Source organism: Glycine max, chromosome 3 (assembly GCF_000004515.6).
Source record: "Glycine max cultivar Williams 82 chromosome 3, Glycine_max_v4.0, whole genome shotgun sequence".
Taxonomy (NCBI): Eukaryota; Viridiplantae; Streptophyta; class Magnoliopsida; order Fabales; family Fabaceae; genus Glycine; species Glycine max.
The window spans coordinates 41,602,549-41,629,368 of NC_016090.4; the positions used below are offsets into that span (position 1 = coordinate 41,602,549).

General features: G+C 31.0%; 3 protein-coding genes across 3 annotated transcripts; all 3 read right to left on the reverse strand.

Moving 5' to 3' along the window:
• Positions 1-14,643: 14,643 nt before the first annotated feature.
• LOC100818373 (GDSL esterase/lipase At5g03610) lies at positions 14,644-18,697 on the reverse strand. Its single transcript, XM_003521404.5, has 4 exons — positions 18,478-18,697; positions 18,159-18,356; positions 16,510-16,778; positions 14,644-15,362 (listed from the first exon to the last, which is right to left on the reverse strand). Exons 1-4 carry the CDS (start codon positions 18,539-18,541, stop codon positions 14,841-14,843), a joined length of 1,053 nt encoding a protein of 350 aa, XP_003521452.1. The 5' UTR covers positions 18,542-18,697; the 3' UTR covers positions 14,644-14,840.
• A 1,087-nt stretch (positions 18,698-19,784) lies between these two features.
• Positions 19,785-21,947, reverse strand: LOC113001174 (uncharacterized). The gene has a single exon (XM_026127905.2). It carries the CDS (start codon positions 20,492-20,494, stop codon positions 20,195-20,197), a length of 300 nt encoding a protein of 99 aa, XP_025983690.1. The 5' UTR covers positions 20,495-21,947; the 3' UTR covers positions 19,785-20,194.
• A 1,415-nt stretch (positions 21,948-23,362) lies between these two features.
• Positions 23,363-26,581, reverse strand: LOC100818908 (uridine nucleosidase 1). Its single transcript, XM_041014146.1, has 9 exons — positions 26,164-26,581; positions 25,702-25,817; positions 25,340-25,399; positions 24,987-25,169; positions 24,775-24,879; positions 24,229-24,325; positions 24,029-24,136; positions 23,807-23,942; positions 23,363-23,719 (listed from the first exon to the last, which is right to left on the reverse strand). Exons 1-9 carry the CDS (start codon positions 26,252-26,254, stop codon positions 23,611-23,613), a joined length of 1,005 nt encoding a protein of 334 aa, XP_040870080.1. The 5' UTR covers positions 26,255-26,581; the 3' UTR covers positions 23,363-23,610.
• Between the last annotated feature and the right edge of the window lie 239 nt (positions 26,582-26,820).

The following is a 26,820-nucleotide window of genomic DNA, read 5'->3' on the forward strand; positions in this document are numbered from 1 at the left end:
CTATAAAATAATATGAAAATTAAAAAAAAATTATTCACAACTACAATAAAATTTACGTCATTTTCTTCATTATTTTATGACCCGTTTTTTATACAAAATTTATATCTCTTTTTCATCTTTTTTTTTATCTATTCATGTCAATTGTTACATTTATTACTATGTTTTCTTTCCTTTTTATCCATTTATTTCTTTCTTTTCTAATATTTAACACATAAGATCATCTTAATCGTTTAGACCTTATGTACATAGAAGAAAAACGGGATGAATGGAAATAAAAAAAATGAGTAAAAATATCTGAGATATAAAATGAAAATGAATAAAAAAAGATATGAGCAAAAGAGATATAAAAGATAAGTAAAAATAGTTTAATGAGTTTCACTAATTTTAAAATTATTTGCACTCTAAATCTATAGAACCAAACATTAGCAACCTATTTTCATCTACTTAAAATTATTTCCTGTATTTGTACCAAACATGACATTATAGCTTATTTGGATGAGAGGGAAACAAGAGAAAATAAAAAATTAGTAATAATGATACATTTTTGGTTGATTAAAAAGAAAAAAAATAACGTTTAGAAACAATTGTTTTAAAAAAATATCTTTTTCGTTTAATTTTTATTTATTTATTTTATTTCCTTTAAATTAAATAAGAGAAAGTTTAGTAATTTCTCAGGCTTAGCTTAATTCCATTGTAAATTGTAAGTGTGATGTAATACAACACTCACCTGTTAGGTTTATGTTAAAAGATACAATTATTTTGGTTAAATTAATTTTTTTATCTTCTAATTTTTCTAAGCCGAAGAAATATTATAAAAGAACCAGCATAAGGAATGCTGGAAGATAAAATACGTATAGATGCCACTGAAAACATAGGCCAACACTACCTCTATTATGAACCACTCCTCATGCTACCCGAAAAATGTTGTGGTTGGGGGATGTCAAAGGAGACTACTTAATATTAGGAGTTTGATCCTGTAATTTATTCTTTTGATTCGATTTAATTTTTATTTTATTTTTCAATTTTATCTTTTAACTTTTTTAAAAATTAATATAGTACTTGTCATTCATTCTTTATTTTATTTTATAATGTATAAAGGGTCGTGAACTCTTCTTCAAACAACAATCTCTCTCCTATTCTTCATCATGTTATATTGTTAATTTGACAAGTTTAATTTACTCTTTCACTGTGAGAGCAAATTAAGCTAACGTGAAGTTGTTCTCCATTAATGAGGGTTTACTTAGGGCAAAGATTACACAAAAACTGATGGAGATTGGAGAGTAGGAGGGGATATTAGGAGGAAATTGTTTATTGGCGGAGCCTGAATGTGTTCTATATTTTAATTAATAAAATACACAGTTAAATATCATGGTTGAGTAAGAGAAAACGTTTCCAATGTGTTCCTTATTTTAAGTAATAGAATACATTTTTTTTTTTCTTGAGCAATTCAAAATCTTAGATTAAGATAGCCACTAAAAGTAGTTGTTCATTCGCCTCGCCCATCCTTCATAATTTATCCTATTTCTGACTAGACCCAACCGACTAACGATGATTCTCCAACTCCTAACTATTCAATCCCCCTTTTATTTATTCCAATATCAAATCATGTTAATGTTATATTCACTCTCCTCCTCTGATCCTGCCATAGCACATGAACACTATGCCCCACCCTCAACCCGTTGTCCCTTGAACCATAATAGTATTTATCTCTACATTTAATAAAAATAATGATGTCGCTTACACTCAATCTTTTATGATTTTTAGAACTTAAAAATGAATCAAAGTTTTATAAAAGTTAAAAACAAAAGGGTGTTATTCTTAGCTATTGAAAATGTATACATGATTCAGTATTATGTTTTTATTTTAAAGCAGTACAGATATTATAAAGTTGTGAAGAGTTCCATTCATAATTTTGAATTGATTATATTTTTTCAGATATATTTTTCTAAAAGATAGATATTGTATCTGATGGATTTTGAGGTACTCTTCCGCTCTGTATATGATGTTCTCCTTGACCTGACAATCTGCTACGTCGATCTGCATCTTCTTCTCATGTTGATCTTCATTCTAAGATGATGGTGATATCTGTAATAACACATTATCACATTAGAAGAGTCTGTGTTGAGATGATGGTAATGTATTCCCTTGCACTAAGTAAGCATCATGACCTCTCTTTTTTTTTTTTTTAAATGTTATAAATATTCAAAAAAATACAGAACTTTTTTTATTATTCATATGTCTTTTTCTTTTGGGTCTGCTTTCATTATTATTCACACATAAGCACTATATCTCTATATAGATTTTGTTTCCCTTATCATTTGGGCCCACATGAGTCCCACGGTAGGGTTGCAATAAAGGTACATGAGTCCCACGGTAGGGTTGCAATAAAGGTGCACGAGTCATGCATAACTCGTTCGTTACGTATCCACGGTAGTAGTAGGAGTACGCGAAAATTTAAGATAGTTGAATTTCATCTTAATTTTTTTTAGGGAAATTTTTTTATCTTAATCAATAATTACCATACATGGTATGTTATTTTTTATTTATATATACGGTATGTTATTGAAGGTAGTCAAATTTTATCTTAATTAATTACCGTATACGGTATGTTAGATATTCAAAAGATTTGTTTTACTGCAATATTAATATTCTAAAGATTTGTTTTACTGCAATATTCTAAAGATTTAAATGCCAGATATTTTTTTATATGTAAGAATTAAATACATATACCAATTGATTTATAATGCTTAAACACATTTCTCAACCAACTAAAATAAACTTCCTTAATTTAATATCACACACTTAGCAATACGAGAATTCAATTTTATTCTCGAAAAGTGTTGAGGCTAGTATTTCTTCACTCCCCAAATCCACTTGAGGATAATGTTGTATGATTCACGTACACCTATTGGAAAATAATAATTCTTATTCCTAACAATCAGAACATTTAAAATATAAAAAATTCGTTTGAGGAACTTCATACAACGGTTTAGGATAATCCATTAATCATCGCAATTGGCTTGCCATTGACTTTAGTTGAAATAAGTACGAAGTTATAAAATTCTGTCTCTCATGTATTACTCCTATGCCACTACAACTGGTGAAGATCTTTGATTTACCACAAGATAAATCTTACACATATATAATTAACAAAAAAGTACACAAAGTACTCTCTTCCTTTTTTAAAATAAAAGGTTTGATCTTTCATAATATCATATTATTTCATGAGGATGTATTTTTTTTCCCTATAAACTAAGATATAAAAATTTATATTTAAATAATATTTACATTCCTTCTATTTTTCTACTTTTAAAAGACTATTTTATTCTTTACATATATTTTTTTTAAAATGAGATATTTTAATTAATATTATTAATTTTGTTGCGGACTTTTTTTTTTCAGTATCTTATATACATATCATAAATGATACAGAAATAATAATGATGGTAATTACTGTAAGAAGTTAAAAATAATGTTAATATGAATGAAGATATTACACTAATACAAAACATAGAGTTTGTGACGGTGATTCGAGGATAGTTTTATCAAAATCATTGTCATTTGGTAGGTGGTGGCATTTTCATAATTAGTGTGTCTATTTCAACAACGATTTTCTCAAAATCATCTTTGAAATTGATCATCGGCAATGGTTTTTTAAATACGGGTGCTTGAAATCGACAATTCAAAGACGATTTTAAAAAATCATCTTTGAAAGGGAAGTGTTTTTTTTTTTTTTTTTTTTCTGAAGCGTGGTTGTAACCTCTCATTCTATGTCACTCGTACCTTAGCCTCTTTGCACCCTTTGTCTCTCCGACTTAGTCACACCCTAAAAAGCATCTCTGTCGGTGTCCAACATTGCGGTCAAAGCTCGTGCATGTCATCGTCATCATTGTGGGATGCCCTCGCCCTCACAGTAGCTTCACTCTGCCTCACCATCTGTAAGGTTTGTGTTCCCTACTCATTCTCCCTCATGATCTTCCTATCTTTGTTTGCTTATAATTTGTGTTAATGACATATTTTTCTGTGTGTGCTTGGTTGGAACATATAGAACACCATTGAACTTTTCTTTAGATGGTGATTTGGAATGTTGTACTTTGGTCCCTATATATGGTTGCTTTGGAATGGAATTAAGTTTTATTAATGGTAGGTGTAAGTTCATTATGTTGATGGATTTAAGGTTAGCTCATGTCATATAGGTTTGGTGCTAGAATCAGAGAGTACCCCCTCCCTTTAATATGAAATTGATGTATAGTTAGAATATAGTTTCATGAGTTGGATACGAAGTGTGTTTTTAGTTTATAGATATATAGATAGATTATAGAGACCATTGTGCTCTATATAATATACCTCAGTTTTGCATCAAAAGCAACTCCACCTGATTGTAGACATCTAATTCACAACGCAAGATAAATGCATGATTTGCAAATTCCTGCAGTTGTCCCTCAAATTTGGCACCTTCCATATTGCTAAGATCCTTGCAAAGATCAACAATACTAGCATGATCCAATTTGGTACTCTACTATAGTGGTGTGTGTACAAAAACAACGACCCTTGTTTTGCAAATTATTATCTACATAAAAAGATAGTGTGAGTTTCTCCATCTCGAGTTTTTTTTTTTTTTTTAAAAAGATATTGAGTTTATCAGAAGCATGTCTTTCCCAAAAACTAGGGACTCAATTCAAAAACTAAAAAGTTGTGAAGTTAGTTAGTCAACAAGACAAAAAAAAAATTAGGTTTTCATGCACGCGTAGGTAAACTTGTACATACATGATCACTAACTCACAACAAACAAAAAAATGAAACCAAAGGTTTGTGAGTCCCAACCAAAACGGTGAAAAAAGGAGAAAAACAAAGATAAATTAATAGACATGTATATATGGAAGATATAAGTTTAACCTAGTGATTGAAAAAGAAAGAGTAGGAAGATGCTACAGGTTCAAATCCTTCTAACTAATATTTCTAACGAAACTAACAAACTAATGTTTGTTAATAAAGAAAACATGTATATATATTATAATTCGTTACAACCAATATTATTATTATTTGGTTTAACAAGTGCATATATGTATTCTAAAATCACATGACATGACATACCATATATAAAGTGATATGATCCCTTCAGTTTCTTAAAGGAAGAAACTAAAAAAAAACTGGTTGTTGGAGGTGATTTCAGTGTCCATAGAAGTACTTGCACAAAACATACATGATTTTCTCTCGGCAATAGAAATTCCATCTTGGTCATCCCTCTTGTGTGGAAATAAGTCAAGGGTTCGAGGATCTGCATTTTCTTTACCACTATAGTAGTGTAAACTTTCTTTGTTTTTTGAGGGGTTAAAAGTTGTGTTATAATGTGTTGTTTTGTGTGAAGTTGTAGGAATTGATGTTGCCATAGTAATAGGAAGGAAACAAGGAATTTCCATAATTTCTTGCAACTTAGCTTGTTTTTCACAAAAAAATGGGGGGTTAGGGGGGGGGGGGGGGAAGGGGAAGATGAGATAGAGAGAAAAAATAGGGTAAGGGAGAATTCACTAATTCGAAATTTAGAATTCACATTCATCAATTCACAAGTCCAAGAAAAGTATGAGCTAATCTAGTGATAATTGTAAAATTTGGATTTAATTGATAGTCAATTTTGACCAAGAATATTTAGAATTCTGTTACTTTATTGTTATTTTTAATGAAATAATAAAGAAATTAATATCATGTTAATTTTTTACAAGCAAGATTCAAAAGAAGAAAATTACAAGTGCTTTGAATGAAAATTGATGCAAAAACTTGAAGTAAAAGTTAAATATTGAAACAACTCACTTAACTCACAAGACAGACCCAACGTGTTGCCTTACTTAACGACCAACCCAAGCTTAGCACGAAGAAGGCCCACGAAGATGTCCAAAGGTACGCTTAGCACGAAGCCTGCGTAAGCGCGTGATTACTGTCATACTAGCTAAGCCTAGAAGGCCGGCTTAGTGCGAGGCTGCGTGGATTTTAAGCTACCTTAGGCCTATAAAAGGAATAGGAAACAAAGGAAAAAGACACATTGAAACTCAGAGCTCTCTAATGAATAAATCCAAAGCATGAGTATCTTAAATAGGGAAAACCTTCTTTCTATATCCATTATCCCCTTCTCCTCCTCTATCCATTCCTCTTCTTCTTCTATCCACATCAATCCCTAAAGTGTAAAACCTAGCTCTCTAATGAATAAATCCAAAGCTTGAGTATCTCAAATAGGGAAAATCATCTTTCTATATCCATTATCCATTTCTCCTCCTCTATCCATCCATTTTCTTCTTCTATCCACATCAATCCCTAAAGTGTAAAGCCTCTAATAACAATGAGAGGCTAAACCCCCATTATTAGGAGCTTAGCAGTCAATGCCCTTGTAATATGATCTTTCCTTACTATCTATTAAATGCAATGCCAATTTTTATTGTTTATTTCCTACACTTTATATTCATTGTTACGGCCTGATCATTCGTGCATCTATCTAGGAATTAGGCATTTGGAAGTGTTTAATTTCTAAAGAATTGGGAAAGAGTATCTAAACAAATAATTGCTAGAGATACAATGATATTGTTTAGCCTATGCATACATCTCTAAACTTCATGCAATTTATTATTTTATCACTACAAAGGGATTTGAGAGAGAGAGAATAGATAAATTAAGCTCTTCGTCGTGAGGGATCAGGGTTGAGTATCATAGTAGATGTGAGTGGAAATTAGAATAGTATTAAATAGAGAAACACATTAATATTGTATCAAGGGTAGTTAGGCATGTTAGGTCCCAACATATTTAAATTCTGAAGTCTTCTTTTGCATTTAGACTTGTTTACTTTTCTTGTCTTTTATCTTCTATTTCTTTCTTTCAAATTTTCCACTTACAATTCCTTATCTTTTCTATCAATTGCTTGAAAATTAGGTTTGTATCAATCTAAGTACAAACAAAGTTCATATGGACTCGACACTCGGACTTCCATTTTACTTTACTACATGCGACAATTTGGTGCACTTGCCAATAGGTTAACATCTAGCACAAAACAACCCCAACAGAAAGTAAAAAAAAAAAAAGCTTTTAAAGCCTTTCTTTGTTAAATTGTCGATGCTTACTGTTGCTGCTGATGCATTACTTTTGTAATCTATGCCTCCCTTTTTCAGTAGTTGTTTAGAAGATTGAAAACCAAATTTGTCTCAATTGGATGTAGAGAATAGGGTATAGTAGTTTGTTCAATTAATTTTAAACAAATTTATACAAATATCAAGTCAAGCTTGTTGTGTCCAATTTCTGGAAAACTTATCCTATATGTATAATGCCTATTTAATTGAGTTATATTTTTCTAACAGCAGTTAACAATTTGGACAAATATTCAAACAAGAATAAAAGATACAAAACTAAGTTTTGATTGGAAGGCTGATGGACAAGATAAAACATCATCAACTTCTGTTGGGACAGCTCTGTTAGATCCTATGTCAACTAACAAAGCCAAATCTCTATGTATGTTTGAACTGGAGGACACTCCACAACTTTCTTCTACACTTGCCAGTAATGATGGTCATGAAGATGGAACCGCTTAAGCACTTGTGTCGACTTAATACAAAGTTGAGAATGATGAATTGGAACCGAAAAGAAGGTTTTAAACTCTATCCAATTTTGTCTTTATGGTCATATCAAATGGAAAGGCAACTAAAATGTTTCTGCATTAATTTGCTATTGCATGAAGAAAGAGAGCTTCGTAGTTGAACCACATTTGCCCACTAGCGTAAGTATGGACAAAAGCTTGTCAAAGGAAATCAAAATCCTGGGTAATGATGTTGCCTTTCATTCTGCACTTGCAGGCCTGTGAATATTTGTGCAAACTTGATTGAAATATAACTTTGATGTAGTCTTTCTCCCTTTAATTAAATTTTGTATAATAGTTTTTGGTATAATAGTTTAGGGATATTGTACCCAATGGTGTCATGTGTCCATTGATAATGTGTGATTCATGTACCCAATGGGATATTGTAGGGAACAAATTTTCGTTGTTGCTGTTGTTTTGAGGCTATATTGTGTTTTCAAATGAAGTTGCAAGTTTTCAACTCTTTGTAGAGTTTTCATAGATTTAAGGACACATGCATATGAATCAATTATACTAGATTTTATTTCTTAATTTTGAACGCTAATATTTTTTTGTTTCTTGTTCGCTACTATTTTTCATAAGTACACAATTTTCATTCTAAAGTTGACTGTGTGCTTGTGTGATATTCTTTATATATATTTGTATATATTTATTATTCTATTCCATGTCTTCCTCAATGTTCATTTATTTGAACTGGTTTTTGTGTTCTAGGCATATCAATGGTTTATTATTCTAAAATTGGGTGTCAGTTCACCGACATTTAGAGCTTATTAAAAAATCATAATAAATAAAATTCATTTGGGAAATTTCAGGTTGAGTATGTTATAAAATAAAATAAAAACATTAAAAAAATATAAACAACTTCGATTTTTCTAAAAAAAACATCGATATATATATTATAAGACGATTTTTATAAACATTGTCTTAAAATCCTGACTTTTTAAAAAAATTAGAACAATAAATAAAATAATTTAAGACACTTTTGCAAAACCAATATAGGCATGAACATACTAAGATGCTTTAGGAACTGTCGTGAAAAATATTAATTTTTTACGACGATGATTTCAAAAACGACTTAAAAACATCATGACTTTTTTCTAGTAGTGTTAATTCCATTTTTTAGATTGTATAATAGTACCTTATTAAATAAAAAAAAAAGTATAGATGTAGTTAAGTTTTAAAAAAATGCTGAACATTATTATAAGAATATTCTTACAAGATCAAAAGTAAAAAATTATTAAATAGTGTAATATTACCAATGCATTAAATGGCACGATTTCCAATAAATGTTTACCCTAATTTAAGCCATTAATTTAGAGACGATCATTTCATAATTCTTTTGAACTTCTATCAAACATTAATAATGAACACTAATTGAGAAATCTGCTGATCATAACTCAAGAACTTGGAACAATATAAAAGTTGAGTGTGTGGTAACGCGTCATATTCTCCTATGCCAATCATATAACTTTTGAAGAACAGTGGTCCCCTTACTATTTGCTTACCCAACTTTTTCATCACGATCCTAAGAAGCCATATTTTCAAGCTACTGTTCGATATTTCCAAGAAGAGGTCTTCAAGTTCAAGTAAGGTAACTGGTGAGGTCCAAGTTGCAGAGTTGTAAAGTTGTAATTAATGCTGAAAAGAGCTTTAAGATACATAAAATCTTTGTAGGTTTTGTTTCATTAATTTTGGGCAAGAAATTCGGTTACCATAGGCAGTTAGAGATCCTATTCACAACGGACACGATTCACAAATAGTCAAACATTAGTGTTCTCTGATTGTAACAGAGTTATCATGCAATGCAGGCTGTATTTAATTTGTATTTTGGTGGGTATTGGCTATAAAAGAGGAGACCTAACAGAGTTAGGATATATTATATTGTGTTCTGATAGTAAGCCTGGGACTTGTGTTATTGATTGGCTCACTTGTTTTACTCTGGTCTTCTTAAGTAGTATTTCGTAACCGAAGATAATTCGTATGGAGCTATATGTGTATGTTTTCATTGTACTTTTCGGGAGAAGGTATCACCCTATCACTTATACGCGATCTCTGTTTAATACTATTTCCTCAATTTGCATACCAAAAAAAAAAAAAGTCAAATAGTGAGAATTTGTTACTAGTTAAGTTAGACAACACGGATCCTAGTTAATTTATTCTCTCTTGCATATTTAAGTATATTTTGTCAATAATTATGTTTTAATAATTTTAATTCTCCTGCAGTACTCCTAGTTACAACGGATGGTTTTTTTTTATTCATTTCATTATTGTTCTAAAATAATAACAAGGTCGAGCACCGAAACTTATTTTTTAAAAATCTAAATCTCAAGATTTAGGACACGTTTTAAAAAAAATTATCTTAAGTTTTCTTTTTAACTTGGAAAAATTATTAAATAATTTTAATTTTAAATTCATATTTCTATTTATAACTTTTAAACTAAAAATAATAAATCAAACACTGTTTTAATTAATCATGGACTCGTGGAAGGAAAGCAAACCCATTTGAAACTCATTTTTGGTCGCTTTCTTTAATATGTGGCACATATTATTGCAGATCAGACTATATTATATGGTGCACAGGATTTGGTCCTCGTTCGTCATTCTCTATGGAGAAGAAAAGGCTTACGATGAAATGGGTAAAGCAAAAGAAGGCATGAAAAGAACGTCATTCATGATATCATGTATAGGACCCATATACGGAGCAATTATTATTATGGTAATTAATAGTCTGCTGAGTACAACAATTTTGGTTTGGTGTAAAATAGCGCTTGGCTATGCCGTAGTGCCAGCCAGAATGGCAGTGGCGTGCATGATGGGTCATGGCATGGTCCAGCGTCCATTGTCTGCTAGCTACCAAGTGAAATCTCTCATCTCAATTCTCTCCATGTTGTGGATCATGTCCCCGCTGGCAAGTGGGGATGGATGACTCTCATATGCATGCTCAACATCGGGTACTGCAAGAAATTAAGTATATCTTCACATCTTGCTTTCAAATATTGCTTATATTCATACTCCAAAACAATGTAATTTCACAATTTTTTAAACGAAGATGAGCATGTAATTTGATGTCATTTAATGTGTGATGATATAGTTTAGTAATATATAATACAAATATACTTATGCTTATAGATCATTAATTATTAAAGTTTTCACATTGAGAATAACCAAATTCAAACTCACATCTTCTAAGAATATGAGTTGGATGTGTGATCCTTATCAATGCAACCAACATTTATCGATTATGTGTATTTTCTTTGAATTATCTTAATTATTCATGTCAAGATTATTCAATATTTTTCCTTTCTGAGTGATAACTGTTGTTGTGCATAAGTATAGTTTGTTATTAAATCAATAAAAAATTGTTGGATTTACACTACTAAAAAAACATTTTTTTTATGATACACCTTCAACGATGATTCTCGCAAAATTATCTTAATATATAAGGTGGTGACAATTTTGTAAATATAAGGTTTATCAACAAAGACGATTTTACAAAATCGTCTTAAAATGGTATTTTTTTAAGATTGTTTTGCAAAAATCGTCTTAAAATGATATTTTTTAAGATGATTTTGTGAAAACTGTCGTGGAAGGATGAAAGACTTTTTGTTTTAAATTCATCAATAAACCTAGACCCTGGCTACTTTCGTAGCAACAGCCAAAAGTGACCTTTGGAGTTCAAGTTGCGCGGGTTGTGGAAGCTTTGAGACTCGACCTAACGACGCACAAGAGTAGTTTCGATAGGTTAAGTTCCAACATATTTGTATTCTACATCAATTGTCGCTTTACCACATCGGGTGTTTGTTTTCCTCGCCTTGCACGTGTTAGATAATTAGTTTAATTTTATGTCAATTTACTTTTAATTTTGCATATCACAAATATTTAAATTAATTTGTTAATTGCTTGAAAATTAAATATACACAACTCTAGGTACAAACAAAGTATCTGGAAACTCAACACTTGGACTTTCGTTTACACAAAGTAATGTATAAAATAAATTATATTTTTCTAATTTAATGCTTTAATCAAACTTAAATGTCCAAGTAATTTTTAATATTTTAATTATAAATATTTAAAATAATATAATAATAGTCACGTATATTATATCAATCAAGTATATTGTATTAATATATTTTTTATTTTCTCCTTTTATGATCAATGTTTATAATAAAATATGTACTATGATTTATTAAGAATTACTTGCTGGGAAGCTAAAACTACAAGATCATGTCATTTATTGAAATTATTATTAAGTAAGTATACAACAAATAAATTAAATTAATATCATTTAATATTTTCATAAAAAATTATAAGAATAAAATTAAAAGAAAAAAAATACAAAAATAAGATCAAAGTAATTACTGAATTATTTCACTAATGTACCTTGTTTTCTAATTATGGCCAATATAAAGTATATTTATTCTGTAACATTTTGAAAAAACAATGGTGTGTTTATTTTTAGGTGTAAACTTTAACACCTATTCAATTAATTTTCTGTATTGGGATTAGTTCAATATTTATATGCAAAATTTAGCATTTGCGTGTTCATGCAAATATTTTTGTTTCTTTTTTAAGTCTATTTTTGGTGTAAGGAAAAAATGACAAATCAAACAGAAAAAAGAAATTGTCTGCAAAATGATCAAACTAATTAACAATATTTTTTCCACTTCTATATAATTATGTTTGTCAAGGCCAGAACTAAGAAGTACGGAAATTTGGCAAAGAAATGCTTTAATGAAAAAGGTAATTACAGTGGGTCTTAAACGAGTGCCCACATGTCTCTAATGATCTAGATCAACGTCTATCATCCTAAAGATATAAGAATGCATCAATTATATACCCCCAAAAATAGCAACTATTAACCAATAAGGAAAGTAGGATATATTTGAAAAGGAAAGTACAAATGTGAAAGCCATAGAAAGAAAAGGAATGTAAGTTTAAGTGCACTGGTAGAATGAACGTGGTAGATCGATGGTGAATAAATTTTAATAATTACGATAAATATGGCTATTTTTATTAGAAATTAATGTAATTTTCAAATTTTTAATAGAATGTTAAAATATATGCATTCGTTTATTATTTTTTTTAAATGTAAAATATCAATAAATCTAGACTTTTAGTTAACAGTATTATGTTTGTATGCTTTTGATTTTTTAATGATAGTTTGAAATGAGACTAAAGTCTTTAGTTAATTACAGACAAAAAACAGATTAATTTTTTATATAGATTGTTTTCAAAATAATAGAAAATGATTCTTATAATTATGTAAATTTAATATAATATAAATATTTATCTTCTTTGTTGGTTCTTAAGATTCAAAATTCATAGAAACTGTGCTTTTCTGTGAAGGCATAGCAGCTTTGGTTTTTATTTTATTATGATGTTAACTGTGTCTTTATGGATTTTTGGTTGTTCTGCGGATTAAGTTTGTTGGTTTTCGGCCTGTAATGGGTTCTGCTCTTTAGCAGACTTCGTTTTTTTGTGGTCATGCAGGTACAGCTTGTGCCTGTGATGGTGACCTGTTAATAATATTTCTTTGCTTTGCCAAAAAAAATAAAATAGGAATCTATTATTTGGAGGCACTGCTTAGCAGATACAAAAACGTAATCGGCTCATTAATTATATGCTATGTTTCATGAAAAAATTAAAAGCAGTATGAAATTCTAAAATGAAAAAGAGAAACTTGCATCTACGATAGTGTTTGTTTTATATTCTTGAAATTTATTTTCTATTTTTAAAAATAAGAAAATAAAAAATTAGATGATAAGAGTAGTTTTTGGAATATTTTTCAAAGGCAAAATAAAAAATATTGAAACATTTTTTAGTTGTTTTATGCCTTATTTAAACTAGTTTGTAGTTCTTGATAAAAAAAAAAACTAGTTTTTAGTTTCATTTTTTTTTTGTTTTTACTATTTTTTTATCTTACAGTTTGTGCTTCAAGATTGTGCACAGATTTCGTAGTCTTAGTTGCTGTAAGTCTGTAACAGGTTGGGAAATATATCAGTAAGCAGTTGATGGTCTAGCTCATTTTCCTTGTTAAAGTGGTTTATTGGAGTGAGAAAGTTGTTCCCCTGTTACATTCTATTATTATTGACTATGTAATTAAGGCCTTAAACGCAACCATATAGTGAGAGTTGCATATGAATATGGATGTTTTAATTAATTGAATTCATTTCATTTTCTGAGAATATTGTTATTTCTTATAGAGTGTGATGATCCTAGTTAATACAAAATTCAGGAAGCTTATTAGGAAGTATCTGTCAATTATGGTTGTGTCTAAGGCGCTGGAGGTAAAGATCATGAGATATCAATGGTCTTCTTTTGGGTCGGAGTGATGGTGGCTGGGACCAAAAAACACGAAGAAGAAGGGTAAGTATTTGTCAGAATATTTTACATCGGTTGAGGAAAAACCGATGTGGAATCTCCTGTTCACCGGTTTGGCTACAAGCGACGGAATAACGTTTCACTTATTACAAAACTGTCCTCCTATTTTTTAATATAATTTATTTAACAATTGGTGTAAAAACTTGTTTATAAGATCCATATTTTTTTACTAGTGTTTATAACACAAAAACATCAAAATTATAATATAAAACAATTTATATTATCGCATTTCATCATTTGATAAAAACGTTTCAAAATTGGAATAAAATTATAAAAATGCTAATTTTAAGAATATAAATTATGTATAATAAAATAAAATATTAAAATTGATAATTATTTAAAAATATATGATAATTTCTATTTTTAAATGATAATAATTGATTAATGTATTCTTTTATATCAATTTGCAATTATTAGCTAGTTTTATAAACAATTTTAATTCAACTAACTAAGTTATCAACTTTCAAGTTCTAATTTTTAACCAACTTCAATTTTTATTAGCTTGTTCGTTAGTTTTGGCACATACATTCTCAGCATCTCATTCAAACAATTAATGGCGACGCTATGATGATATGATTTAATTCAAGCTTCCTAGCTGGCTTTTTTTTTTGGTCTTATTATTCCTATATATGTACCAAAAAAACAATGGGTAAGGCCAAGCATATCTAGGTTTGATCCAAATTTCATTTGAGAATATTCTATTTGCACAGGCCACAGTCCGAATAAACAAATTAAACACTATTTGAGGAACAATCTAATTACCAAAAAGACGTGCATTATTTAAAGACAAACCAAAAAAAGAGCAAGTGATAACAACAGTACGAAGCAATTCCTGGGTGGTAGTTAGCTAGTAAAGAATGTGTTGAAGATCATTCATGGTTCGTAACTTGTTATACACTGCATGCCATCCAGCCTGCGTAGGGTGCACCAGATCCCAAAAGAAAGCAGATTTGGGGTCATCACAGACTCTATATTTCTTCACATTGTTCTTGTCCACGCTCCCGCACGAGTAGTTAGTGCTCACGCCAACGCAGCACGGCGTCAACTTGTTCCGAATGTTGTGAGTGGAAGGGTTGTTCAACACCGACATGAAGCTGTCGAAAAGGTTGAGGATTACGAAGCTGGAACGCTCCTTGGTAATTTCTTGGTTCAACTTTGTTACTGCTTGGTTCAGGAGGCTGTTGTGGAGAAGTACTAGGGCGTTTGAGGTGGCGTTGCACCGTTGGAATGAGGTTGTGGCTGTCTGCGGGGGAAGGCATCCAAGGGGTTGTAGAGCACCCACCGCTATTTTCTTCACTCCCAGCCCTTTGATGCGAATCAGATTGTTCGCTGTTTGATTAACCACTGAGGCCACGAAAGATGGTAAACCCTACATACATATATAAATGCAATTATTAATTAACAAGGTAGTTGTCAATCAAAGATAAATGATAATAACATATTCTTTTGAATAAGTCTCTACTGTTGAGTATGTTTTATTGGAAATTACAATTTTGTTTTATTTAATGACTTTCTATTTTGATTTTGTAGATTTCTATAACTTATAAAAAACTAATTATAGATAATGTTAAAAATATATATTAGACTGTTTTACTCTTTTCTTTTTTTGCTGAGTGGCACCCCAACCCCAAAGATTTTAGTGTTTTACTAGTATTCTTTAACAAATAAAACTACCTTCATTTTCAGTCACAAATAGATTAAACATCATTGTTGATTCATTCATCAAAATAAGGGATAAAAATAAACTAAATTACACTAGACTTTGGAAAACCTGAGTTTGACTTTGACTAAAAAGATAAAGTCTAAATCTGACATATTTACTTATCACATGTTTTTTTAAGGTCGATCTAGTCTAGGTTGAAAACTTGTATAAAAGCCTAATTTTGTGATTAGGTTTATAAAAAGAATGGTTTATTAGACTTAATAAATTTTTTAAGGCTTATGGCCTAACCATTTTACTTAAATAATTTTTTAAAAAAATTTAAACATGACTGACATTTCTATATCCCTAATCAAACCTTATGTAGGCTAAATCGTAAATTTCTTATAAGTTATTTGACATATTTCTATCCTAATCAAAACTCTTCGGCGTCAGGTGAAACAATTAATTTGCTAAATTATTTATTATAGTATGTCCTTTATAATATTGTTTATTTCCTTGGGCTGTTGTTAGAATTTGACAATTGTTGGATCAAAAGTGAAGGTCCATTTTCTTCTCACCTAAAAGCTATATTGGAACCAAAAGTAAGCCTATTAAAATATAGTAGTATTGAAAATGTAAGCACATTGGGCCTTCTGTTATATTCTAAAATATATTGAATTTACTTAATTTTTTATGACTTTTACTGTTATTTTGAATTATGAACAAGGTTTAATAAAAAATTAATTAGGGGAGAAAGGGAAGAGTCTAAATTGAACATGGTGTAAATAATATAGTGTCTAAAAGTTTTCTCTAAAGTGAAGAGCACATGAAATAAGTCCTTAACTAGAATAAATAACTCAAAATAATTATTTACCTGGGAGCCATTTGTTAGCATGTAACGACCGTAGTCATTTCCAGCGACAGAGACAAGGGCCACCGAATTGGTGAGATCTAAGGAATTGTACACTTTGTCTTTGATGAGCTGCTCCAAGAAATCAATCTGTGTTGTCATGTTTGGGAGTGGAACAAACGTGTTAAAGACACCAGTGCCCCCAAACGCAAAGTTCATCCCATATTTCAGATGTTGCGGCATCAGTTTCCTCAATCTGTAGGGGATTGGCGATTTCACTCTCAAATACTTAGCTGCATCACAACCACACATATACTTCATTAATCAGATAATTAAAACTGATAGCATAATTAACATAGTTATTATTATGAGGGCTGGTAGCCAATCATGAAAAGAAAAACAAATGGCAAGATTAATATTTGTTTTTTTAAATTTTCTGCACTAAAAGTTTGGGAAAAAATATATTTCTTCAAAAAAGTTTTTATTGACGACACTCTTTTATATACTTTTAAAGAATGGGAAATTAACTTGTTAAGATTCTTTTCTTAATTGAGTGAACCAAATAGCTACTATTGATAATTAAACAAATGAAAGAAAATCAAGAGGTCTCTAATTATTTGTTATTAGCATCAACTACTTTGGTTTTTGGAGTTGAGGTGCAATCCTGGTAAAGTAAGACAACGCTTTTACTTTTATTGACAAAGCTGCAGAAGTCTCTATCAGAACCACTAGTGATAAAAGACTCCATTTTTGGGATAAGAAAAATAAGTATGTCCCAAAGCCAAAGACGCTTTGGTATTTGACCGAAGAAAAAATGGAATATGCAGGGGCATTTACATGCAAAACGATATCAATTCAATTTTAATGGTATGGAATTAATTAATTAGTTACTACCGTACATAAGTTTTCCTTTTTGGCACATAATTAATACGTGTTTGACTTTTTCATATTTTTAGAAAATAATCATTTATTTTTTCAAAACTTTCTCAAAAAATCATAACAAATACGGTGTGGATCGGTAAAAGTTTATGTAGTATCATACCATGAAATGTACGACATAAATAAATAACTAAACAAGTATGGCATAAATATGAAATTAAGGGAGGACGCCGTCGATCGGTAATGGAAAAACACAATTAAGTGATTAGTAGAGTGGAGCACTGAATGTTAAAGCAATGATTACAACTAGTAATGATAAAGACAAAAGTGTCTGCATCCAAAGCATGGTGTCAAGACAGAAAGTAAAGAACATGCCACAAATAATTCGGTAAGATGAAAAAAGAGGGATAAAATACAGTTCCAACGCGCCATACAAACCAAAACAGAGTGAAAAAAGAGAATTGGGAAAAAGTGACATGTTACAACATAAGCACAATAAAATGCAACATTTTAATGGCAAAAAAGAGAGAAAAGCGCAACGTCAGAATCAATATTAGATAGACAATTAGCACGAGAAAAGGAAAAGTGGGAGGCCAGCAGAGAAATGAACCCCACCAATTCAAATTCTATAATCAACACTCTAGCATACTAGTATTTACATTATAATATGCAATAATTATATATGAAATGAAACAAAGCAGGTCCAAAAGCAGAAACTTTTGTAGAGAAAGAAAAGCTGAAGATAAAATAGTGAGGCAAAAAAAAAAAGATGAGAAGTGTTGAGTTGCACTTACCGATGTAATCGGTGAGGACTCTACCATCGGAGAAACGACCGGCGGGCTTGCCGGGAAAGGTGACGCCATAAGGGTCCTTCCATGAATTTGAGAAACTTTTCTGAATGTTTCCTGTGTCAGCATATGAGTCTCCGAAAACGAACAATTTTGTTGGACGATGTCGAGGGTGAGCTTCAGCTTGCAGCACTACCCTTTGTCCTGTAATAAGGTTAAAGAAAAAAAAAAGGTTATCTTCAATTAGATAAGAAAGACCCCATAAGAAAACAAAGGACAACAAAATATGGGGTATATATGTTTATTTGTGCTTATATTATTATACCTAAGAGATAGAGAACTAAGAAAAGTGAGAGGAGGGGGAAGAATTGCTTGTGCGAGTTCATCATGAGAACATGTGAAAGTGTTTTGAAGAGAGGAAAATTGACGTGTAAGACAGAAAGAAAAACTTGGTTTGGAGGGAAGGGATGGCCAAGAGGTGTGCGAAGGAAGTGACGAGAGAAACTAGATATGCGTTTTAGTTTTATAGGGAGTGAGACGAGAGCAAAGCAAGTTTTTTCTAATTTCTGAAATTGACCTATATAATTATTAAATTAGTAGTATAATTTTTGAAAATTTTGTCAACATTATAAGGAAACTAATTTCCATTCATGGTCAAACTTCTATACGGTCAACTGGTCAAGTAATTAAAAATGATTTTAAGTATGACTTCAAAAGTGATTGTTATAAAAAAAAAGTAATAAATTTATTATATATAATAATTTGGGACCGAATGATAATGTATTTTAATTAAATTATGTTTTAAATATTATTTCTTTTATTTTCTCACGCTTAAAAATTACTAGAAACATAGACTGTGCAGGATTGTGGGATGACAAGGACTCCTCTTACAGTAAAAAAACTAAAAATCAATCGGTCAATGCCATGTTTGGAAAATTGATAAAATCGCATGTAATTAATGAAGACGTCCTTTCCTACTCCTAGATGGTGAAAATGAATAAAATGATCGATGTTTATACCGTGCTTGGTTGTACCTTAGAAATAGAAATATAGATTAAAAGGTATACATAAGAAATAAATATACTACCTACGTCCCTCAATAAGTAACTTTAGTACAATTAAAATTAAAAAAAAAATAATGACCAAATTCTCTCTATTGTTGTTGGCTTATGGAGAAAACGCGGTGGACTGGTCTATATGCAACCACTTGCTCATTTGTTAAATAAAGTACCCGCCACCACAAATAACTTGTTGGCATGCCATGAAAAATTACTCCATTAATTAGAAGATGTAGTTTGACCTATGCACTTAAGCATATGCATATGAGAAGATACAAATTCTAAGAAGCAAAACAATCCAAAACAACTATTCCTCATCATATTACCAAAGTAATTCCGGGATCAAATTGTCATTGTTAAAAGGATATATCAAAGTCACTTTGATATGTCTTTGGCCATGGTCACATCTCAAAAAGAATTTTATGTCAAAGTTTTTCCTCTTCCGAATCTTGTTCTCCAAATATCATTTTGTTCCTTTGTTGCTATAAATTCCAAACAATGGAGTTCCACCGACTACACCCTTACCGTTCACCTTATTTTGAGATCAGTTTTTTTTTCCGGAAAAGGTAATGGATTAAAAAAACAAAAAAAAAATTATAAAGTCATATAAAAAGAGATCAAATGACCTATCATGTATCTTTACAATTACCCTTATTTTATACTTACAACTAAAAGCTTTGATTTTTTCGTTCCACACATTTTACATCCACATTACATTCTTTTTTCTTTTTTAATCTTCCTCATGAAGTAAAATGATGTAAAAAAGGAATACGAAAAATCACCACCCTTCCCTACCAACCAAGGAGTTTGATGATGCAGTACCACCCTTGATGCTTCCAGTCTAACAGACGACATATTTGTTCTTAATTGCCATAAACCGAGCACATATGAGAGACTTTTCTAGTTTTCTTTACGTAAAGTCGAAGAACCGTACCTCTTCCATTTGTAATCTTCTTCTACAAGACCATAAAATATAAAGACTTTCTATCTGTTCGTGAAAGGATTAATCTTGATAACGAGGCCAGGGAAAACATCATCAGGGTCCTGAATATGTGGATTCTCTTCTACAATATATGGATCCCCACACTTTTCACTAATTGTTTGCAGAGTCTCTCCCTCACGAACCACGTATATCTCATCACACGCCTTCTTGTTGTTGTTGTTGTTGATATTCCTCTGCATCAGCATCTGAACCCTGAACTCGTTTGTGCTTGACTCGCAGCAGCTCAACACTAAAATTATTGCCATAAACAGAACACAGCACCAAGATATCTTCTCTGCCATGCTTTATCAGATATATTTAAAACCCATACCATTGGCCATTATAACTTGAGGAGTTATATATACTAAGGGAAGAGTTTACTTTCTTCGCAGGTTGTTGAAGTGGGATAATATATCCTATGTGGAAGTTGAAGTGGTTCCTTCATCGAAGTAGGTAAATGCCAATTTGTTCAACTAAAAAAGGGACACGAGTTGGTTTAACTGCTTTGTTTAATGAGGTTAATATCTTTGCGTTTTGGTTTGACTTTGCTTGTTTCAACGCCAAGCTTTTAATTTCCTTATCCTTTCTTTCACGTTTCAACTACTCAACCAGAACTTGTGTTACTGCTAGTTCTTCTTGATACTCTTGTCTCTTGATCTAGTAAGGCTTTAAATTGATAAGGGTGGTGCCATCATACACTTCTCTTCAAACTTAATTGATGTGCATGCAAAATCAATTCAAGAATTAGAGAGCGCCAATAATTCTCAATCATAACTGTAGATAAATTCACTTGTAAAGAAGTAGCAATCACAAAATATAATGGAGTTAAAACTACTCCAGAACGACTTGTGGACTGAATATATGAACGAACGACGACATACAATAATTGCTTAATTTTATATACATTAAATTAAATAATATGTGCATATGATTGAACAGTTCATCTTCTTTCCCTTCTTTCTTCTCCCACTTTCCTAATCTGCTGCTCCCACGCCACCTTCCACTATGACAGCTCCTTTTCTAGATCACCGTAACCCCGCCAACTTGCCACTGCATCAGCTCCCTATCCCAAGACGCAACAAACTTGAGGTTTTCTCTCTTTTCTGGGTTTTTAATCGTTGAAAAAAAATTATAAATATTATTTATATCTCTCTGAAAAAAAAAAGATTGTTTTTATTTCTGATTCCTCCTCTCGTTTTTTATAAGTGATTATGATTAGTAATTGTATTATATATATATATAATATAATACTTTTTTATAATTCATGTACAGTGGGCTTAGCTTAGCCTAGTACAAATTACCAAGGGAAAAAATCTTCTATAAATCCTGTCAAAAATTCAAATTTTCCTTCTTTTAAGTTGCATATAATCTAGGGATTGTTGCTTCCTCTATCCTTTCTATAATATTTTTTTATCTTTTGGATTGATATTTTAAAAGCCGAAAAAGAAAATGCATTTTAAAATGTAATTTTTCATTTTGGATTGATAATTCTAAAAGCCCAAAAGAAGTGCATAAAACAGTTGGGGTGCAGGAAATAACAGCCCAGTCTAGGGCTTAGCGTTTAGTACTATCCACAGAAAAGCCCACTATAAATTGTGTTGAAAAATTCAAACATTCTCTCAATTTTATCTGTTGATTACTATGGGCTTTTCTGTTAGTGTCACCCAGGTCAAATTATTGACGAAAAATCTATTACTATAAATCATATTGAAAATTCAAAAGTTTCAACCTCACTGCCCTGGATTATATTGACTTAGCCAACTGTATTATTATTAATATTTTTGCCTGCCAGCTAGTGATAACAAATTTTCTTATAATGAAAATTCAAGTAAAATTAGTAGAGTGAAATTATACATTAATCATAATAAATGCATAAAAATGTAATTGAACCCAGTAGTTAAATATGAGAATTACGAAGTTTAATATCTTATATTTATTAAAGGGCTTAATTATTATGTTTTTAGTACTTTAAATTTAAGTAATTATTTTTTTAGTTCTTAAAAAAATATTTTTATTAATCCCTCAAATTTTTGAAAATGTATTTTTATTCTCTCTTTATTCATTATATTCATAGTTTCATATTTTGTGGTGATTTTTAACCACCAAAATTTATTTTTTGAAAAATATTTTTTTGATAATTTTAAACCACTAAAATATTTTGGTTTGGTGACCGTTTCTTATATATTATGGTAATTTTAAAGAAGAAAAATATAAATATAAATGTAAAATTGTTGTAATTTTTTACATATTCTATTCTAGTGATTTTAAACTTTACAAATCATTTTAAAGAAAAAAATAAAAAAATATATATATTTCTGACAATGTAAAATCATCATAAAATATAACACCATCAACATAAATAATGAGAGAGACTAAAAGTAATTTTAAAAAATTTAAAAGTAAAAACGTATTTAAGGTTTTATTAAATAACTAGAAGTTACTAGAAATATTGAGTATTATACTTAACTTTGATAGCATGTAAAGTTCGTAGAGTAATATCATTGTGTGAACACTTGGCAGGACTTTTTTGGAATTTATTTGTGCTCGACATATCAAGTATTAACACATACTTAAGTATATTACTCCACCTATATAGAATATATATTCATGCCTTTAGGAAAGAATATCTGTTTAGTCGAATTTAGAAAGTGTTTATCCATGCCTTTTGGTTATTTTTTTTCTTCTTAAAAGTATAACTTCTCTAATCTATACTATACAAGAGTCTATTTCTTTTAGTTTTTTTATTAAAAATAATTATGGTAGAATTCCCACCACTTAAGCAACTTCATCGTTTATAATTTAGCATCAAAATTAAGGAAAAAAATCATGTTAAATTGGAATTCACGGACTAGGAAATCTTATATTTTATATTACCATACAGCTCATGCTCTTTGTTTTTTATAGGAGGCATATACTCATATTCGAATATTACGTTAACTTCATAAACAAACGTATGCAATTCGTCAAATTCTTAAGAATCTTGCATAGCAATATGAAAATGATGGCATAGCCAGACAACTCGTAACATATATATTTCAGAATTCAGAACTGAGATAATAATGGAATTATGAATATTCTTGGTACAAGCGAAGAAGTCTTTAGTGCGATTTTCAAACCGAAATTCTATAATACCATAGTAAGAACTAAGAAGCAACATGCAAGTTCAGAGGTAGGAAAAGTAAAGAATGACTGCTTTCTTCTCAAATAAGAGTAGCGAAATCCAAACACAAATAAGTTCATGTAAAGAGAATTTCATTGGTACATGAACTTTATAATATTAAACGGGGTAAGAACTCATTGTGACCTTGAATGAAATAAAGAAAATGACCTTATGCATATTTTTGCAAATAAGAAGCTATCGTCCTATCACTTTCCAATGCTTTTTGTCTGTCAGAAGGGTAGTACAAATGCCTATACTTCAGGGTTTCATCACCAGCTCCCTGATATAATCAAGAACTTCCTCGAGATTCACTGTCCAAGCAACTGCAACAGGAGAATAACCCGTCCATGGGTTGCTCGTATTCCAGCTGCATGAATGAATCCAATTATATTGAGCACAAAATTATTAACAAAAAAAAAGTGCATAATAATAGTAGTTGTAAATTTGGACAAACTTTTTCAATCCTTGGTCCATAAGTGTATGCCCAACACAGATGCCTTGTGTTTCTACCCTCACTACCCCCTTCTTGTATGTGAAAAGATCTGGACGCACAACTGCCACAAAACTTACAGGATCGTGGAGGAAAATTCCTGAAAGAAGCCAAATAAATCATCATCTCATGGCAACTTTAAAAGTAGAACCATAACTTGTGACATTGAAGTAGAATGAAAATTACCGTGGACACCATCAGATTTTACATGAAAGTCCCTATAGAATTTGCATATGTCACTCAAGAAGGGAGCATACTTTCCTTTAGATTCCTTCAGTTCGAGGAGATCAGCATCTGAAATCAAAAGACAATGTGCCTGACTTAGAATAACAGCAAATAGCTCAAGATAGACCGGAAATTGGAACAAACTGGGATCACAATACTACCTGTGAATTGGACTTGGGTTGTAATGTTTATTCCAATAACAACAATATCTGCCCCAGAGGTAAACACAATATCTGCGGCTTCCGGGTCTCCATGGATCTGCAAGTAGAATAGTCATTTGGACTAGGACCCATTTGAAATGAAATCAAATTATTGAGATTAGCCTAGAATGGAATCCATTTATTAGCCGTTACGACCATTAATTGCTGCTCCCCACCCACAACCAAGAGAAATGCTTGCAATATTATTTAAGTAAAACAGTTGCAAGCTATATTACTTAGTGTGTAAACTGTAAACCGATAAATTAATATTACTTATGTACATAATTGCATTCGTTGATAAATAAATTAGTGTTATACATATTTTTAATGTCATCCTCGGGAAAAAAAAGAAGGCAAAGTCACTAAGTCAAGGAGCTCAATATTGGATTTGTAAGTTTGCATATTTTTTCAAAGATATACAAAATATAAATGGAAAGGCCCAAAGAAAATTAGTCTGCATTCTTTTTCCTATTCCAAGAAACACAACAAACAGAAATCACCACTTACATTGGCTTCTGCAGCAGGATTCACATTCCCCAAGGCAAAGAATGCACCACCAAGTATAACTATTCTCTTCACTTTGCTTGCAAAGGAAGAATCCCTTTTGATTGCCTAATAATGGAAGTGACACTATCAAATCAACAAACGTAGGCAACTACAATTTGAAGTTATGAAGGACGGGACCATAGAGTACTACAAATCAACAATGTACAGCTTACCAAAGCCAAATTTGTTAGTGGTCCAAGTGCTAGCACAGATACTTCACCAGGATATTCAGAGACTTTCTCTACCAAAAACTCACTAGCACTTTTCTCAATTTTCTCACCTTTAGGTGGGGGTAGGAATGTGTTCCCTAGTCCATCTTTACCATGAACAAAATCAGCAACACGAGGCTTTCCACCCTTTTGCAGAAAATAAATCATAATTAATATCAGAGAACAAAAAAAAGAGGAGAAGTCAGATCAGGCCGAGTTCAATTGGATGTAGCCGAAAACAAAGCCCACATCCAATTAAAACCTAAATTGACCGAATCAACATTAGAGAAGCTAAATCTACACATTAAAATAGTTACCTTCAATGGCTCATGGCTTCCCTGTGCAACTGGAATATCTTCACGGCCTGCCATCTCACACTATCCTTTTTGCACATTAAAAACACAATCAAGATCACATTTCCACAAACATGAAAATTTTTAGTCTATTTGAATAACTTCTCTGAAAGCACTCACAGTAGAAGAAAATAAGAAGATAAAATGAATTGTACTTTTTTGTCGTAAGCTAAAATTAACTTTTGCATTTAGTTTTCATAAAAGCTCATTTCATGTAACTTTTCCAAGAACTAAGGAGCATAAGTTGATTTTAACTTGCAAGAAAAATTCATAGTGAAGTTTATCCAAACAGGACCACAACGGAAATTTTGAAAATGAACACATACCAAAAGCAAAGCATTGAGTGTTGAAAGTTCGGTAGTTGTATTACCAAAAATGGTTGTCAAACCCAGAACCTCCACATCTGGACTTTGAAAAGCCATAAGAATGGCCATGCTATCATCTGCAGAATCACAAAAATGTCATTCCTATTTCACTAATGAAACAAATAAACCAAAATCTAACTTTCAAAAACCAATGAAAAGTCACAATCCAGATATCAATACAAGGAATTTCTATGATCGATTCTCATCTGGCATCACCAATCTAAAATACTGCAAAAAATAAAACTCCAATTTCACAAATCAATTTTCAAATTCTACCTCAGTTTTTATAACGGAAGGAGAAAAGGAGCAGAAATGCTAGGTTCGGAATTACTGAAGCGGTGATAGAAATTCAGGGAAAAGGTAGTAAATAACGAAATGGATTAAGAGCAGAGTCGGTAAAAAAAAAAAAAGGTGAAAACTAACCGATCCCAGGGTCGGTATCGATAATGAGCTTCTGGGATATTCCAGGAAAACCATTGACGGCGCCGTTAGCGTTGTTGACAAGCGAGGCCATGATCGGATCGGAGAACAGAAGAGCTAGGGATTCAGAGAATTAACGGCGAAGGAAGAAGAGATATAAGTATTTATGTACGAATGGATGTGTATGTATGTGCGTACTTGAGAGAGTATACACACATACACACACGCGGAGAAATGCAGGAAGAGGAAGAGGAAGAGGAGGTAGGCGACGAGAGGGATAGAGGATGATAACATATATAATGGCTTGGCTGGCGTGGTGTGCAACGAAGCTTTTCTTGTCAATCGAAACGGGACACGTATCGCATCCAAATCCCGTTCTTGAATATCCGTTTTTCGCATCCTCATACACAATTCTCAATGCAAAAAGCTGAGAATCATATATATATATATATATATATATATATATATATATATATATATATATATATATATATATATATATACTTTTCTTTAATGTTTTTCCCATAAATTAAAAAATAAATATTTTAAGATAATAATACTGCATTTATTAAGGGTGTCAATTCTACTGAAATATATTTATAAGTGTTTTAAAACAACATTTATTATTGCATAAAAACATTTATTAGAAGTTAAAATTAC